The 17,738-nt window shown below is 46.4% G+C and overlaps 1 protein-coding gene across 1 annotated transcript in view; it reads left to right on the forward strand.

The window, feature by feature from the left end:
* The window catches only part of EEF2K (eukaryotic elongation factor 2 kinase), an 84,672-nt gene that overhangs the window by 8,011 nt on the left and 58,923 nt on the right, over positions 1–17,738 (forward strand). Inside the window, exon 2 of the mRNA XM_064362565.1 lies at positions 12,977–13,298. Within this exon, the coding sequence (XP_064218635.1) occupies positions 13,053–13,298 (246 nt within the window). The 5' untranslated portion in view covers positions 12,977–13,052. The remainder of the gene's footprint in view (positions 1–12,976; positions 13,299–17,738) is intronic.

Below are 17,738 nucleotides of genomic sequence, written 5' to 3' on the forward strand. Positions count from 1 at the left end.
ATCCACGGCTGTCTTCCCATCTTACAATCCTTAATCACATCTGCAAAGTGCCTTTTGCCATATAAGGTAACACACTCACAGGTTCCAGGGATTAGGATGTAGACACCTTAAGGGTGGCCATTTTTCCGCCTGTCACATAGACAGTTTGGCCTCAGAGTACAGTGAAATTTCATTGCTTATGGAGGGCTTGTAGGGATTGAAGTGATTTAGGGAGTCAGGGACTGGGGGATTATTGGGGCATAATAGCAGCTAGTACTTTTGAGAGTCAAGTCTGTGTCAGACATCATGTGCCTAATCTCATTGTATCCTCAGAACAATCCCTGAAGGGGTACTGTTAGCTGTCCCCTGTTTACAGAGGAGGGAACTATCTAAGGAAGGCTTTCTGGAGGCCAAGTGCAATAGTTCATGCATGTAATCAACTTTGGGAGGTCGAGGCAGGAGGATCACTTGAGGCCAGGAGTTCAGAGGCAAGAGGATCACTTGAACTTGGGAGACTGAGGCTCCAGTGAGCCATGATTGTGCCATTGTACTCCAGCCTGGGTGACAGAGTGAGACCCTGTTTCAAAAAAAATAAGAAAGAAAGAAAGAGAAAAAAATAAAAGAGACCAGCCTGAACATTGTAGGGAGACTCCCATCTCTACAAAAATAAAATAATATAATTAGTCAGATGTGGTGGTATGCACCTGTAGTCTCAGGTACTCAGGAGGCTGAGGTGGGAGGATCGTTTGAGCTTAGGAGTTGGAGGCTGCAGTGAGCTATGATTGCACCACTGCACTCCAGCCTGGCCAGTAGAGCCAGACTCTCTCTAAAAGACAACAACAACAACAAAGAAACCCAAAAGAAATAAACAAGGAAGGCTTTCTGGAGGAGGTCAAAATTTGAGCTGGGTCTTGAAGAGATTAAAGGGTTTTGCCAGTGAGTGGGAAAGGGATTCCAGGCAGAGGTGTTATGATGGAGGGTGTCCAGGTTCTTGGTGTTTTGAGCAAAGAATTGGACAAAACACATGAACAAAGCAAGGAAAGAATAAAGCAATGAAAGCAAATATTTACAGAAAACAAAAGTACACTCCACAGGGTGGGAGTGGGCTTGAGCAAGTGGCTTACAGATTGCCTGGGGTTTAAACACCCTTTACAGGTTTCCCTATTGGTCACTTGATGTACGCCCTATGTAAATGGCTGGGATCAGTCTGATAGGTTGTGGAAAGTGACCAATCAGAGGCTGAAGTGAAGTTAAATGGTTACATGCTATGCAAATATCTGATTGGTTGTGGAAAGTAACCAATCAGGCTGAAGTGAAGTTACAAATGAAGACTCCTATGCAAATGAAGACTTGGTCAGTGACCAGCCTGATGAGTTGTGGGGAGGGACGAATCGGAGGTACTTTCAGTTTTTTATCTGCCACGCAGAAAAGTGGGGGCTTGCAAAGGGAATAGCCTCTGGTCCTTTTGTTACGTGGGTGTGGAAAGTTGGGGTTTCCCTTTTGATTTAGTTCTAGGAAGTCAGCCTGAATTGGCCTTAGGTTCCCTGCCTCCAGATCCTATTCTCCTGTCTCAGAGGCACCTGCAGGTAGACACAAGGGCAGGGAGGAGGTGAGGAGAACTTCATGCTATATGGAGATTGATTCTTGGACTTGGAAAGTCGGGAAGCTGAGATGGCAGGGAGGAAGGGACGGATGCGCTGGACTCTGTAAATTGGTCCTTTCGTTCTGATGTAAAGTGTACTATTTCTCTCAATAGTTTAAATAAATGTTTATAAGCCACCCACTATATGCTAGGGGTGCAGACATTAATAAGACACTGATGTGAAATCTTAGCTTGATGCTTGACTTAATCACTCCTAATGCTGCACCCCAGTAAACAAACACTGAGCAACCAGGTGCGGTGGCTTACACCTATAATCTCAGCACTTTGGGAGACTGAGACGGGCGGATCACTTGAGGTCAGGAGTTCAAGACCAGCCTGACCAACATGGTGAAACCCCATCTCTACTACAAATACAAAATTTAGCCAGGCATGGAAGTAGATGCCTGTAATCCCAGCTACGTGGGAGGCCAAGGCAGGATAATTGCTTGATCCTGAGAGGCGGAGGAGGTTGCAGTGAGCCAAGATCACGCCATTGCACTTCAGCCTGGGCGACAGAGCAAGACTATCTCAAAATAAAACAACAACAAAAAACACTAAACAGCAAGGTATTTGAGCTCATGTTGAGCACCTGTTCACTGAAAGCAGTACAAGGTATGGGGAGGGGGTGGAGACAGCAACGCAGACCTTAGGATGTCACAGCCTGCCTGACGAAGTCTATGATCTTGGACGGGGTCCCAGCTCCTGATGGTGGGGCCCGGGATTCAAACCCTGGCCATGAGTCTGTAGAGCACAAGCTGTTAGCCACCGTATTGGGCTTTGGTTTTTGTTTCTTGTTTAAAGGAAAGTGGGGACTCCAGCTAGCGTTTAAAATATCTTCAGAACAAGCCAGGTGCAGCCCTCAACGCCTAGCTCTGTGCAGTTCCCCTCCCTTAAGGTGGACTTTTCAGAGGTAGACTGTCACTTCTGGACCGGCAGCTCGTGTCATTGTCAAAGGAGAGTTCCCGTCAAGTGCTAAGTGTAGCACCTGGTGTGCAGTCAGCCTTTCACATATATTATTTGTCTTTCTTATTTCCATAGAAATTATGCCCTTTTGAGGTTGATAAGCTTTTGAGGTTGGTAAGCAAATAAGAAGCTTTTCTGTTTTCTTATCACTCATTCACAGCACAAAAGCCACAACTTCCCTGCTCTGAATTTGTGCTAAACTGTGAGAAATTTCAGCTTCTTGAGTTGGTGGAATAAGACAGCGTTCTTGGCATGGTATCTAAAGGAACCTGAAGGCTGGGCACTGTGACTCACGCCTGTAATCTCAACACTTTGGGAGGTTGAGGCAGGAGGATCACTTGAGACCAGGACCTCGAGACCAGCCTAGGCAACACAGCAAGACCCCGTCTGTAAAAAGTAAATAAAGGAACCTACCAGTGTAGGGATAGGGTGGGAAGGGAAGTAGTAAGGGGAAGTAGAGTTAAGTCTCATTTATCAGTCCAGGAAATCAGAAGATAGGATCAAAATAAATAAATTAAGAAATAATAGGGGCACGCCTGTAATCCCAGCACTTCGGGAGGCTGAGGCGGGTGGATCACTTGAGTCCAGGAGTTGGAGACCAGCTGGGCAACATGCTGAAACCCTATCTCTACAAAAATTTACAAAAATATACAAAAATTAGCCTGTGGTCCCAGCTCCTCTGGCAGCTCATGTGGGAGGATCACTTGAGCCTGGGAAACAGAGGTTGCGGTGAGCCAAGATTGCACCGCTGCACTCCAGCCTGGATAACAGAAAGAGACCCTCTCTCAAAAAAAAAAAAAAAGAAAAAAGAAATAATCAAGAAGCATATTATTTAATGATGTATATACACCAAGGGAAATACTGAGAAGCATTGGAAGTGGTTGCCCCTAGGGTGGCCAGTAGGGCTGCCCATGCACAGTTGCAAAGTTTGTTTACTAGAGTTGAGCAGTACCCCACCTATCATATACAGTGGCCCTAGTAAGAAAAAGGTGTTTAAAAATATTTTAAAAATTATAAATAAATAATATATAATGACCCAAGCCCGGCTGAATTTGGACGGAGTCTCACTCTGTCACACAGGCTGGAATGCAGTGGCATGATCTCGGCTCACTGCAACCTCTGCCTCCCAGGTTCAAACAATTCTTCTGCCTGAACTTCCCAAGTAGCTGGGATTACAGGCAGGCGCCACCACACCCTAATTTTTGTATTTTTAGTAGAGACAGGGTTTCACCATGTTGGCCAGGCTGATCTTAGGTGACCCGCCCACCTTGGCCTTCCAAAGTGTTGAGATTACAGGCGTGAGCCACTGCACCTGGCCAGTTTGGGGCTTTTCATATTGTATGTGACAGAAAACCTATCTGTAGCTAGCTAAATAGCCCTTTCCCCTACTGCCCCCCAAAAGGCGGGGTTTATTGTATCATATGATTCAGAAATCTATGAGGGCTTGGTAGTTTGGTTTTGGGAGTATCTGGATTCCAGGTTTCAAATGACATTATCACTCTTCATTTTTCTCTTTCTCTGGTTCTGCCCTCCACCACACATGAGTTTTGTTCTGTGGTGGCCTCAGCCCCAGTCTGAAGTTCACATTCAGCATGAAAACACTGAGCACCTCTTCCAGTCACTCAAGCAAAAAGCCCCAGGCTTGCTACAATGGGCTAGAATAGTTTGACTCCAGTCACATGACCACCTCTGAGCCAATCTCTGTGGCCAGGCACCCCAGTGCTATGATTGGTTTAGGCCTGGATCATGTGACAACACATGACTTGAGGGTGAGGCAGAGGCAGAGCCTCATACAGAAGCTAGTGCGTGATTCCATTCCAGGTGGCTGATGAGTCACCTGTGTCCACTGTGGTTGTGGTCAGGAATGTGTGGGTTGTGCTGTGCCGGGCATATACTAGTGTGTGCATTGACCAGCTCGGGGTGTGCCATTTTGGCTCTGGGATGCTGGTTCCTAGGAGTGGTGGTGGGAAGATTCCACCCTCTTTCTACCACAGGAAGGCAGCTCCTGGGGGTGAGGGTGAGCCCAGAGGGGAGCCAGTGGCCACTGTGGCTTGACCCTCAGGCCTTGACCTGAGCATTGCAAGCATAGTTTCCTGCCTCTATAAACTTCCAGATAAGACTCAGTGAGACAGTGGTTTCCATGGCCAGAGCCTAAAATAATGTATTCCTTCAGGACCCCTGAAGAAGCTTGACTTTGCTATGAGCCAGACGTCCAGGTCACGAGTCTGGCTGGGACCCAAGGCTCAGTCCCCTTTATTGATGATAATAAAAATGATGATAATAATAGCTGTTGAGTTCATGGGGTGAGTACAATTATGCATCCCCACCGAGGCTCAAGAAGTGAAGTCACACAGCCAGTCAGTGGCAGAGATGGGGCTTGAACTTGGGTCTGTCTGACTCACTCTGCTACCTTTCCATAGAAATAGGGACTTGAGGCTGGGCACAGTGGCTCATTCTTTTAATCCCCAGCACTTTGGGAGGCCAAGGAGGGTGGATCACTTGAGGGCAGGAGTTAAAAAAAAAAGAAAAGAAAAGAAATAGGGACTGGGAGGAGAAGATGTGGATGCCTGAGTAAGGCAGAAGAAACTTTCAAGAGAATCCTGATGTCTTGGAGCTGGAGTCCTGTTCTTAGCACAGGAGCAGATCTTTCTTTGGGCCAAGGGAAGCCCAGGTTAGACAGAGATCCCTAGGAGGCTGGGTGACTTGCCTGGTGTTGGAATAGCCCTCTTGGAACTGACTTAGGGGCAGAGGAAGGTTCCTTGTCTGGGGAAATCCAACATCCTCCAGGTAACCAGTCTTCATGTACAAATATAAGAGTCTCTGCCAAGTTAGGACTCTGAATTGAGGCCACAGTTTTCCCAGGTTGATCCTGCCTAGGCACCCACTTGTCATAAAAGATGTGACCTTTCGGCCAGGTGCAGTGGCTCATGCCTGTCATCCCAATACTTTTGGAGGCCAAGGTGGGAGGATTGCTTGAGGCCAGAAGTTTGAGACTAGCCTGGGCTACATAGTGAAACCCTGTCTCTACAAAGATAAACAAATTAGGTAGGTATAGTGGCACACACCTGTAGTCCCAGCTATTCAGGAGGCTGAGATAGGAGAATCACTTGAGCCCAGAGATCAAGGCTGCAATGAGCTATGATCGCATCATTGTACTCCAGCCTGGGCAGCAGAACAAGAACCTTTCTCGAAAAATAAAACTACAAAAAAGACGATGTGACTTTTTATGATATGGGAGAGAAGGAACTACTGTACCAAATAAAATTAGCAAGTAGAAAGGAAAAAAGAAAATTACAGTAGATTATACAAGTTTAGATATCAAAGTATGAAGATAGTGAGTCCAGGACTGTTATGTGGTCCCATGGTATAAGAAACCCAGGTTCTCTGTCTTATAGCTCTTCCAGCCTCAGCACATGGCCATCCACCTCATGGTCTAAGGTAGCTGCTTGAGCTCCAGCAATCACATGCATTTCAGCCAGCAGGAAGGAAGGAGAGCCGAGGGGCACATTCCCTTTAAGAACCATTCCCTATAGTTGCACACAGTCCTTCTTATATCCCATTGGCTAAAACTTGGTCACATGGTCACACCCATCTGCAAAAGACTCTGGGAAATGTATCCTGAGTGGCCACGTGACGAGCGTAGCCAAAACCCAATGGTTCTTTTATTAGGGAAGGAAAGAGTCAACAGCTATTGGGAGATAGTTTGCCACAGCTGCCTTCAGAGCAAATTTATGACAACTCAAAAGCCATAAAACAGATGACACTTGCTTAGCTCTGGAATGCATATCAAGTGCCTGGTGTGTACGAGGCACTGTGCCAGGCAGGGTCACAGCTGCTCATCTCCGTTTCCCGGGGCTGAGGAGAACGTCAGATCTGTGGTGGGACATGGCCCAGGCTGGGCTCCCCACACTGCAAGATGACGGAGTTGGCTAGGTGAATTAATTGGGTAAGGAGCCAGGATTTGCTCCCTGGCAGCCCAGATCCTGCATCCAAGCATTTTTTTTGTTGTTTTTTTGAGATAAAAGTGGTATACGTGGCATGATCTCGGTTTACTGCAGCCTCTGCCTCCCAGGCTCAAGTGATCCTCCCACCTCAGCCTCCTGAGTAGCTGAGACTACAGGCACACACCATCATGCCTGGCTAATTTTTGTATTTTTCTGTAGAGACAGGATTTCGCCATGTTGCCCAGGCTGGTCTGGAACTCCTGAGCTCAAGCGATCCACCCGCCTTGGCCTCCCAAAGTGCTGGGATTACAGGCATGAGCCATTGTGCCTGGCCCCGAATCTGAGCCTTTAACTACTGAACTAACTACACTGCCTGGAGGTCTGCAGGTTGAGGCTGTGGTTCTGGCCCCTCTCCTGGCACCATCCCGGCCTTCAGGGGCCGCCAATTTGGCTGGGCCTGCTGGCAGCTCCTGGCACCACACCGTGTTGATCAGCAGGGATTCTGGCCAAGGGCTGATCAGGGCAGAGTAGGAGCTGGGGCTGGGAGTGGTTGACAGTGCGGAGAAGCCAGCCCAGGGCTCAGGGAGGATTTTGGTGACAAGCAGGATCAGATGGCTGTGGCATTAGATCCAGGCCTGTGACTGTCTCTTGCCCAGAGGATAAGAAACAAACTCAGCAGTTGACAGCAATTTTCAGACTGTGAGTGTAGAAATCAATGTGTAGGTGGTGTGTTAAGGAAAAAGATTAAACAGAAAGAAAAACAAAAGTCGTAAGTAGAATAGAAAATAGCAAGAGTGAGCCAGGCACGGTGGCTCATGCCTGTAATCCCAGTGCTTTGGGAGGCCAAGGTGGGAGGATCATTTGAGGCTGGAAGTTCAAAACCAGCCTGCTAACATAGTGAGACTCTGTCTCTACAAAAATAAAAAACATTAGCCGGGCATGGTGGCATGGGCTGCTCAGGAGGTGGAGGCGGGAGGATCGCCTGAACCCAGCTGTTGGAGGCTGCACTCCAGTGGCCTGTCTGTGAAAATAAAACTAAAAAGAAATAACAAGAGTACATTATACAAAGTAAGGCTAAGTACAATTTCTTGAAATTTTACTTTCCATTTTATAGGTGTGTACTGGGTTAGGATTTAAATGTATTTCCTGCTTTAGTAGCGAAAGTACCAAAGCCTTGGCTCTAGAAGACCATCTGCCTGATGGACAGCACTGCTGAAAATAACTGGACTTATTGGTTTGATGTAAAACATTTTTTAACTAATTTACTATTTTGTGTCTAAAGCAATCCAGCTTTGTAATACAAAGTGTTAAAGCAGTATAGAAATGTACAAAGTTTTAAAAAGCTGTCCAGGCTCAGTGGCTCACACCTATAATCCCAGCACTTTGAGAAGCCAAGGCAAGCAGTTCACTTGAGGTCAGGAGTTCAAGACCAGCCTGGCCAACATGGTGAAACCCTACCTCTACTAAAATACAAAAATTAGGCGGATGTGGTAGCAGGCACCTATAGTCTCAGCTACTTGGGAGGCTGAGGCAGGAGAATCGCTTGAACCTGGGAGGCAGAGGTTGCACTGAGCCAAGATCACACCACTGTGCTCCAGCCTGGGCAACAGAGCAAAACACCATCTCAAAAAAATTTTTTTTAATTAAAAATCAAAAGTTTCCTCCAGGTCCACAATTGCTTATCCAAGCGCTGTCCAGTTCCTATGGATTTTTCAGGGACGTTTTCATGCATGTCCACATGTCCTTTTTCTTTTTCTTTCTTTTTTTGGAGACAGGGTCTTGCTCTGTTACCCAGGCTGGAGTGTTGTGGCACAATTTCAGCTCTCTGCAACCTCCACCTCCTGGGCTCAAGTGATCCTCCCACCTCAACCTCCTGAGTAGTTGGGACTACAGGAGCACACCACTACACCCAGCTAATTTTTTGTATTTTATTGTAGAGATAGGATCTCATTGTTTCCCAGGCTGGTCTCAAACTCCTAGGCTCAAGTGATCCTCCCACTTCAGCCTCCCAAGGTGCTGGGATTACAGACATGAACCACCACATCCGACTTTCTTTTTTTTAACTTTGGCTTTCTTGAGATATAATTGACATACGTTACAATCTGCTCATTTAAAATGTACAATTCAATGGTTTTTAGTATATTCACAGTCATGCAGCCACAATCAATTTTAGAACGTTTTCATCAACCCAAACCCCATACCCATTAGCGATCATTCCCCATTTTCCCCCCAACCATTCCCACCACCCCACCTTCCTCCAGCCCCAGGCAACCTGCTCTCTGCTGCTGTAGCCTTACCTTCTCTGGAAGTTTCATAAATAGAGAATTAGCCAATGTTTATAGTCTTTTGTGACTCCCTTTTGCCTCCCTTAGTGGTTTTGTTTGTTTGTTTTTTAAATTGTGCAGTTCTGAGTTAGTTTCTGAATTCTGAGTTCTTCCCCTAGTGGTTTTAAGTTTCATCCATATTGGAGTGTTTCAGAACCTAGGAGTGGAATTGCTGGATCATACGGTAACTCAGTGTTTAACTTTTTGAGAAGTTGGGTTTTTTTTTTTTTTTTTAAGATGAGATCTCACTCTGTCACCCAGGCTGGAGTACAATGGTGCAATCTCAGTTTACAGCAACCTCTGCCTCCCAGGCTCAAGCAATTCTCCCACCTCAGCCTCCCAAGTAGTTGGGATTACAGGCATGTACCACCATGCCTGGCTCCTTTTTTTTTTTGAGATGGAGTCTCGCTCTGTCGCCCATGCTGGAGTACAGTGGCGCGATCTCAGCTCGCTGAAACCTCCAACTCCTGGTTCAAGGGATTCTCCTGCCTCAGCCTCCTGAATAGCTGGGATTACAGGTGCACACCACCATGCCTGGCTAATTTTTTTTGTATTTTTAGTAGAAACGGAGTTTTGCCATGTTGGCCAGGCTGGTTTTGAACTCCTGACATCAGGTGATCCACCCACCTCAGCCTCCCAAAGTGCTGGGATTACAGGCATGAGCCACCGCACCTGGCCTCTCTTTACTCTCTTGATGGTGCCCTTTGAAGCACAAAAGTTTTTTATTTTGGTGATGTTCAATTTTCTTTTTTTTTAAAGACAGGGTTTCACCAGGCTGGTCTTGAACTCCTAACCTCGTGATCCACCCACCTTGGCCTCCGAAAGTGCTGGGATTACAGGCATGAGCCACCGCGCCAGGTTTTTTTTGTTTTATTTTGTTTTGTTTTGTTTTGTTTGAGACAGAGTTTCACTTGATCGTCCAGGCTGGAGCGCAGTAGTGCAACCTCAGCTCACTGCAACCTCTGCCTCCCTGGCTTAAGCTATTCTCCTGCCTCAGCCTCCCGAATAACTGGGACTACAGGGGTGCACCACTACACCCACCTAATTTTTGTATTTTTAGTAGAGACAGGGTTTCACCATATTAGCCAGGCTGGTCTTGAACTCCTGACCTCATGATCTGCCCACCTTGGCCTCCCAAAGTGCTGGGATTACAGGTGTGAGTCATTACGCCCTGCCATTTTTTTTTTTTTAATTTGAGATACAGTCTCACTTCGTCACCCAGGCTGGAGTGCAGTGGCACTATCTCAGTTCATTGCAACATCCGCCTCCTGGGTTCATGCAATCCTCATGCCTCAGTCTCCCAAGTAGCTGGGATTACAGGTGGGTGCCACCACACCTGGCCAATTTTTTGTATTTTTGATAGAGTCAGGATTTTGCCATGTTGTCCAGGCTGGTCTCAAACTCCCAACCTCAAGTGATCCACCCACCTCGGCCCTCCAAAGTGCTGGGATTACAGGCATGAGCCACTGCGTGCGTCTAGCCCAGGTGATGTCCAATTTACCTACACTTTTGTTGCTGTTGTTTTGGTGTCTTATCAAGAAGGGTTTGCCTAACTCAAGGTCATGAAGAATTTATTCTTCTAATAGAATTTTAGCTTCTAATTTAGGCTTTTGATTCATTTTGAATTAATTTTGGGGTATGGCATAAGGAAGGGGATCAACTTCATTTTTATGCATATGGATATTCATTTATCCCAACACCATTTGTTGAAAAAGTTCTTCCTTCCCCATTGAATCATCTTAGCACACTTGTTGGAGAATCAATTGGCTGTAACTGAGGGTAAATTATCTTGGCACCCTTGTTGAAACTCAAGTGGCTGTACATGTGAGAGTTCTATCCTGCAATCTTCCTGAACTCTTTATTGATGTGTGTGTGGGGGGGGGCGGGGGGCGGGGTATGGGACCTTCCCCTTTCTAACAGTCACGCAGTATTTCATGGTGTAGAGAGAAATCCTGTGATCTCTATAATGAGCTTCTGTTGGACACGTGGGGCTGTTGGGTTTGTTTGGTTTGTTTGCTATTACTGATTGTGCTATAGAAAACGATTTTAGGGGCCGGGCGTGGTGGCTCATGCCTGTAATCCAAGCACTTTGGAGGCCAAGGCGGGTGGATCACCTGAGATTGGGAGTTCAAGACCAGCCTGACCAACGTGGTGAAACCCCGTCTTAAAAAAATAAATAAATAAATAAAAAAGAAAAAGAAAACGCTTTTAGGAGCACTCCTTCATTCCAGGAAAGTGCATTGAGTGCCTTCTTTGCGCCATGCACTCTTGGAGGTATTGGGCCTGCAGACAATAACAAAGTAAACAGGGTGATGTCAGTTTGAGAAAAGCACAGTGAAGAAATGAACCATGCCTGGAATCCCAGCATGCTTTTAGTGTCTTATCCAAGAAGGCTTGGCCCTCACTTTGGGAGGCCAAGGCAGGAGGATCACTTGAGCCCAGGAGATTGAGAGCAGTCTGGGTAACATAGCAAGACCCAGCCTCTACAGAAAATAAAGAAAATTAGCCAGGCTTGATGGCATACACCTGTGGTCCCAGCTACTTGGTGGTTGAGTGGGAGGATTGCTTGGGCCTGTGAGGTCAGGCAGTGACTTAGGTGAGCTAGGATGGCACTGCTGCACTCCAGCCTGGACAAGAGAGCAAGATTCTGTCTCAAAAAGAAAAGAGCTGGGCACGGTGGCTCACGCCTGTAATCCCAGCACTTTGGGAGGCCGAGGCGGGCGGATCACGAGGTCAAGAGATCGAGACCATCCTGGTCAACATGGTGAAACCCCGTCTCTACTAATACAAAAAATTAGCTGGGCATGGTGGCGCGTGCCTGTAATCCCAGCTACTCAGGAGGCTGAGGCAGGAGAATTGCCTGAACCCAGGAGGCAGAGGTTGCGGTGAGCCGAGATTGTGCCATTGCACTCCAGCCTGGGTAACAAGAGCAAAACTCCGTCTCAAAAAAAAAAAAAAAAGAGATTGAGACCATCCTGGCCAACATGGTGAAACTCCGTCTCTACTAAAAATAGAAAAAGTAGCTGGGCATGGTGGCACATGCCTGTAGTCCCAGCTACTCGGGAGGCTGAGGCAGGCGAATTGCTTGAACCCTGGAGGTGGAGGTTGCGGTGAGCCTGGCAACGGAGCGAGACTCTGTCTCAGAAAAAAAGAAAGACCAGATGTGGTGACTCACGCCTATAATCCCAGCACTTTGGGAGGCCAAGGTGGGTGGATCAGCTGAGGTCAGGAATTCAAGACCAGCCTAGCCAACATGGTGAAATGCCATCTCTACTAAAACTACAAAAGTTAGCTGGGTGTGGTGGCAGGCGCCTGGAATCCCAGCTACTCAGGAGGCTGAGACAGGAGAATCCCTTGAACCTGGGAGGTGGAGGTTGTAGTGAGCCAAGATCGCGCCATTGCACTCCAGCCTGGGCGACAAGAACAAAACTCTGTCTTAGGAAAAAAAAAAAAAAACAGATATGCAAGGGAGTGATTGGATATGCATGTGCATGTTGGGTTGAGGGTTCTGTGATTTGGGGATTCACGGACAATTTCACTGAAGAGGCGTCCTTTGAGCTGTGAGCTCAATTATGAGAAAGAGCCCACGGTTAGGAAGGTTGTTCAGGCACAGGGAACAGCAAGTACAAAGACCTGGACCGGAAGACGGGAATGAACTTAATACTGTCACAGAACAGAAAAAAAAAACCAGTATGCCTGGAAAGCAGCCAGGGCTGGAGAAGTGGGCAGCACGCCAAATGAATGCAGCTCTTGCAGCCTTACCAAGGCATTTGGATTTTATTACGAATGTGAAAAGAAGCTGCTGGGGGTGGACGTTAAGCAGAGGAGTACTTCGATCTAATTGATATGCCGAAAAGAACACTCTGCTTAAGAAGCCCGTTTTTTCCCAACCTGGTTCCAGCATTTCCAAACACTGAGTTCTTAGAAGTGGAATGACTGGGTCAGCAGGTTTAGACATTTAAAATGTTCCTGGGTGCTGCCAACTGCCTCCCCAAAAGATAGCTCTAGGTTTTACCCCAAAGGTGCCAGCTGCTGCCATAGCCTGCAGCGTTTGGGGTGAGGGTCGGGCAAATTTACACCCCTGGATCCCAGCACCCACTCTCTGGCCCTTGCTTTCTTTGTAGGACCTTCGCCTCTGCATTTACCCAGTAACTCTGGCTGTGCCGGGTACCCCTTGGGTAAAACGGGCACCCCAGAAACATGGCAGACGAAGATCTCATCTTCCGCCTGGAAGGTGTTGATGGTGGCCAGTCCCCCCGAGCTGGCCATGATGGTGATTCTGATGGGGACAGCGATGATGAGGAAGGTTACTTCATCTGCCCCATCACTGATGACCCAAGGTCAAACCAGAATGTCAATTCCAAGGTTAATAAGTACTGCAGCAACCTAACGAAAAGTGAGCGGTATGGCTCCAGCGGATCCCCGGCAAACTCCTTCCACGTCAAGGTGAGTGAGCCACCTACGCCGCCTTCCCCACCCGGCTTAGCTGCTGTCAGGGATGGAGGGTTGGGGTCTCTGGTTGGAGTCTTCTTCGTGTTTCCAAACCTTGGCCAGTGCTCCCAACTCTGATCTGAGGATATACTTGTTAAGCAAGGAGGGTTTTGTTGATTTAAAATAAATTTCATTACCTTGGAATAGGGTGTTTTTCAAATAGTAGCCCAGGACACGCTACGGAGTTGTGAAAACCTTTTGCTGAGTTTTGTCTAGTGTTTTGTTTTTATTTATTTACTTATTTTAGTTTTCCTTAGAGACATGGTTTTGCTCTGTAACCCAGGCTATAGTGCAGAGGTGCTGGGGGTTTTTTTGTTGTTGTTTCTTTGTTTTTTAAAGAAATGGAACAGAACAGAATAAAATAGCAACTATTGGGGAACATTGCAAACTCTAAAGATCTTACTTCTTTTTAAAAACTTTTATTTGTGGCAATAGAAAATTCCCAAACTAAGGACCGACTTTCCCTCCCTCCCTCCCTCTCTCTTTCTCTCTTTCTTTTCCTTCCTCTCTCCTTCCCTTCCTCCCTCCTTCCCTCCCTCCCTTCCTTCTTCCCTCCCTCCCTTCCTCCTTTCTTTCTCCTTCCTCTCCCTCCCTCTCTCCCTCCTTTTCTCCCTCTCTTTCTCTTTCTTTTCTTTTCTTTTCTTTCCTTCCTTTCTTTTCTTTCTTTCTCTCACTTTGTTGTCTTGGCTGGAGTGCAGTGGCACAATCATGGCTCACTGTAGCCTTCAGTCCTAGGCTCAAGCCATCCCCCTACCTCAGCCTCCTGAGTAGTGGGATTACAGGCTTGTATCACTATACCTGGCTCATTTAAAAAAAATTTTTTGTGTGTAGAAATGGGGTCTCACTATGTTTCCCAGGCTAGTCTTGAACTTTTGGCCTCAAGCAGTAAGGATTCTATTTCTTGAACATAGGTGTACACACATTCACACACAAAACTGTGGTAGATATATCAATTACTTATGGTCAGTGTACCATTTTTTAAAAAATAAATAGAACAGTGATTTGTGCCTGTAGTCCCAGCTATTCAGGAGGCTGAGGTGGAGGATGGCTTGAACCCAAAAATTCGAGGCTGCAGTGAGCTATGATTGTGCCACTGCACTCCAGCCTGGGCAAAAAAGTGAGACCCTATTTCTTAAAAAAGAAAGGAATAGAATGAAATAGAATAGAAAATATTGGAGAATACCACAAAGTGTAAAGACCTTATTTCTTGAAACATATGTACATACCCATTGACACATAAATGTGGCGACTATATTGGTTGTCAGTGATCAGCCTCTGATGGTATACTCATTGTTAATTTTTTGAAAATTTATTTAACACCATACTTTTAGATCAGTCGTGGTGTCTCACACCTGTATGTAATGCCAGCACTTTGAGAGGCCAAAGTGGGAGGATTGCTTGCGCTCAGGACACCATCCTGGGAAACATAGTGAGACACTGTCTCTCAAAAAATAAAATAGACTGGGCGTGGCAGCTCACACCTGTAATCCCAACACTTTGGGAGGCCAAGGTGGATGTATCACTTGAGGTCAGGAGTTCGAGACCAGCCTAGCCAACATGGTGAAACCCCGTCTCTACTAAAAATACAGAAAATTAGCCAGGCACGGTGGCTCACACTTGTAATCCCAGCTACTTGGGAGGCTCAGGCAAGAGAATCACTTGAACCAGGGAGGCGGAAGTGGCAGTGAACCGAGATTGTGACACTGCACTCCAGCTTGGGCAATGAGAGTGAAAATCCTTCTCAAATAAATAAATACATGTATTATTATTTCTTTTTTTTTTTGAGACAGAGTCTCACTCTGTCGCCCAGGTTGGAATACAGTGGTGGGATCTCGGCCCAGTGCAACCTCCACCTCCTGGGTTCAAGTGATTCTCATGCCTCAGCCTCCCGAGTAGCTAATATAACAGGTGTGTGCCACTACACCCAGCAAATGTTTTGTATTTTCAGTAGAGACAGAGTTTCCCTGTGTTGGCCATGCCGGACTTAAATTCCTGACCTCAAGTGATCTGCCTGCCACAGCTTCTCAAAGTGCTGGAATTATAGGCATGAGCCACCATGCCCAGCCTAAAATAAATTTAAAAATGTAAATTTATTGAAAGCCATTTGGTAGGTGCCAGCATGGGTACTTGATCACGTGAAACTTGCATTTATTTAATGCATATTATGTATCTGTCACCAGGCTATGCTTTGAGTACAGAGAGGCAAACACCAATTGTTTACAGATTTAACAGTCTCCCTGTTTATCCAGCAGAGACATTCAAGTGGAGAAACAAACATAATAACTCTTAGTTACTTTGATAGAAACTTGTTTAGGGACACAGAAAAAAAGGATCTCATTTAACACTTACAGCCATCCTGACTGGACACAGTGGGTCAAGCCTGTAATCTCAGCATGTTAGGAAGCCAAGATGAGAGGATCGCTTGAGGCCAAGAGTTTGAGACCTGCCTGGTCAACATAGCAAGACCCCATCTCTATTAAAGAAAAAAAAAAAAGCACTTACAGCTGTCCTATGTGGTTACAACTGTGAAGGATAGACTACATTCTTTTTTTTTTTTTTTTTTTTGAAGCAGGGTCTTGCTCTGTCGCCCAGGCTGGAGGGCAGTGACATGATCTCGGCTCACTGCAACTTCCACCTCTCAGGTTCAAGCAATTCTTCTGCCTCAACCTCCCGAGTAGCTGGGACTACAGGCACTTGCCACCACACCGGGCTAATTTTTGTATTTTTAGTTGAGATGGGGTTTCATCATATTGGCCAGGCTGGTCTCGAACTCCTGACCTTTTGATCCACCCACCTCAGCCTCCCAAAGTGCTGGGATTACAGACGTGAGCCACCTCACCCAGCTTATTTCCCTTTCTGTTGCCACATTCCAGGAGTGTGGCCCTAATAATTTCTCATTGATTATGAGAATTAATGGTTTTTTAAAACCTTTCTACAAATTAACTGCCGTTTTCCAAATTTGTTTATTAATTTGAAACTCATACTGTGGAAAGTTTTTCATCTCAAGTGTCTTCTACATTGTCCGATTTTGTGTGAAATATTTTGAAAGCACCCCTCCATATGTGTGTATGTGGGTACAGAGACATGATATGTGATATTATTCTTCATGTTGGTTATCATAAAAAAAAAAAAACACTTTTAAGAGTTGGGCATCCTTCTCTGGACTGAGGAAAAGTATACTTATTTTGGTAGGGATTTGTGTTCATACCATAGCAAAGCTGGTATAAAGAGGAGGAGAAGCTGGGTGCAGTGGGTCACGCCTGTAATCCCAGCACTTTGGGAGTCCAAGACAGGCAGATCACCTGAGGTCAGGAGTTCGAGACCAGCCTGGCCAACATGGCAAAATCCTGTCTCTACAAAAACATGAAAATTAGCCTGGCATGGTGGTGCCGCCTGTGGTCCCAGCTACTCGGGAGGCTGAGGCGTGAGAATCACTTGAACCCGGGAGGCGGAGGTTGCAGTGAGCCAAGATTGTGCCACTGCACTATAACCTGGGCGATAGACCGAGACTCCGTCTCACAGAAAGAGGAGGGGAAAAGGCGAACATTATTGGACTTTGTATAATAACTGGTGGGGGTAAAAAATCAAAAGTGCAGTACTGTTACCCTTACTTAATCAAATCCTCACAAACGGTTAAGTATCAGTACTGTAAACAAAATGCCTATTACCACTTTGGGATTTGAAATTAAAAATATTCTTCCATAACTTCGGGATTAATCTGTTTTTAGAAAATTAATAATTTTAGTTCTTGGAGATAGTTGGGTAATGGTTTCCTTTTTGGCCTAGAGTTCTAGCTGGAGTCACTCTGGGGCAGGCAGCTCCAGAAATAGCCTGGGGGGGTCTCCTCTGGGGTCGGGGGCCCTAAAGGGGCAGGTTTCCACTCATCCTGTTTCCCGTCCGAAGGCAGCTTTGAAACAAGCACCCAACCCCTCGATGGCAGCTCAAGTGTCCTTGAGAGGGGCTGATTTAAATTATAGACTGTGGTTCTCACAGAATGCTGTGTTTACATTAGAACATAGAAGACGTTTCTTTTTTTCTCTCTCTCTTTTTTTTTTTTTTTTTTTGTGACAAATTCTGTCCTGTCTCCAGGCTGGAGTGCAGTGGTGCAATCTTGGCTCCCTGCAACCTCCACTTCCCAGGTTCAAGTGATTCTTGCGCCTCAGCCTCCGGAGTAGCTGGAACCACAGGTGCGCGCCACTATGCCCTGCTAATTTGTGTATTTTTAGTAGAGTTAAGGTCTCACCACGTTGTCCAGGCTGCTCTTGAACTCCTGGCCTCAAGTGATCCGTCCGCCTCAGCCTCCCAAAGTGCTGGGATCATAGGCATGAACCCCCATGCCCAGCCTTTTCTTCTTGTTTTTTTCTTAGAGACACAGTCTTGCTCTCTCACCCAAAC

Source organism: Aotus nancymaae, unplaced genomic scaffold, assembly GCF_030222135.1.
Source record: "Aotus nancymaae isolate 86718 unplaced genomic scaffold, 86718_ANA_hifiasm-v0.15.2.pri h1tg000049l, whole genome shotgun sequence".
Classification (NCBI taxonomy): Eukaryota; Metazoa; Chordata; class Mammalia; order Primates; family Aotidae; genus Aotus; species Aotus nancymaae.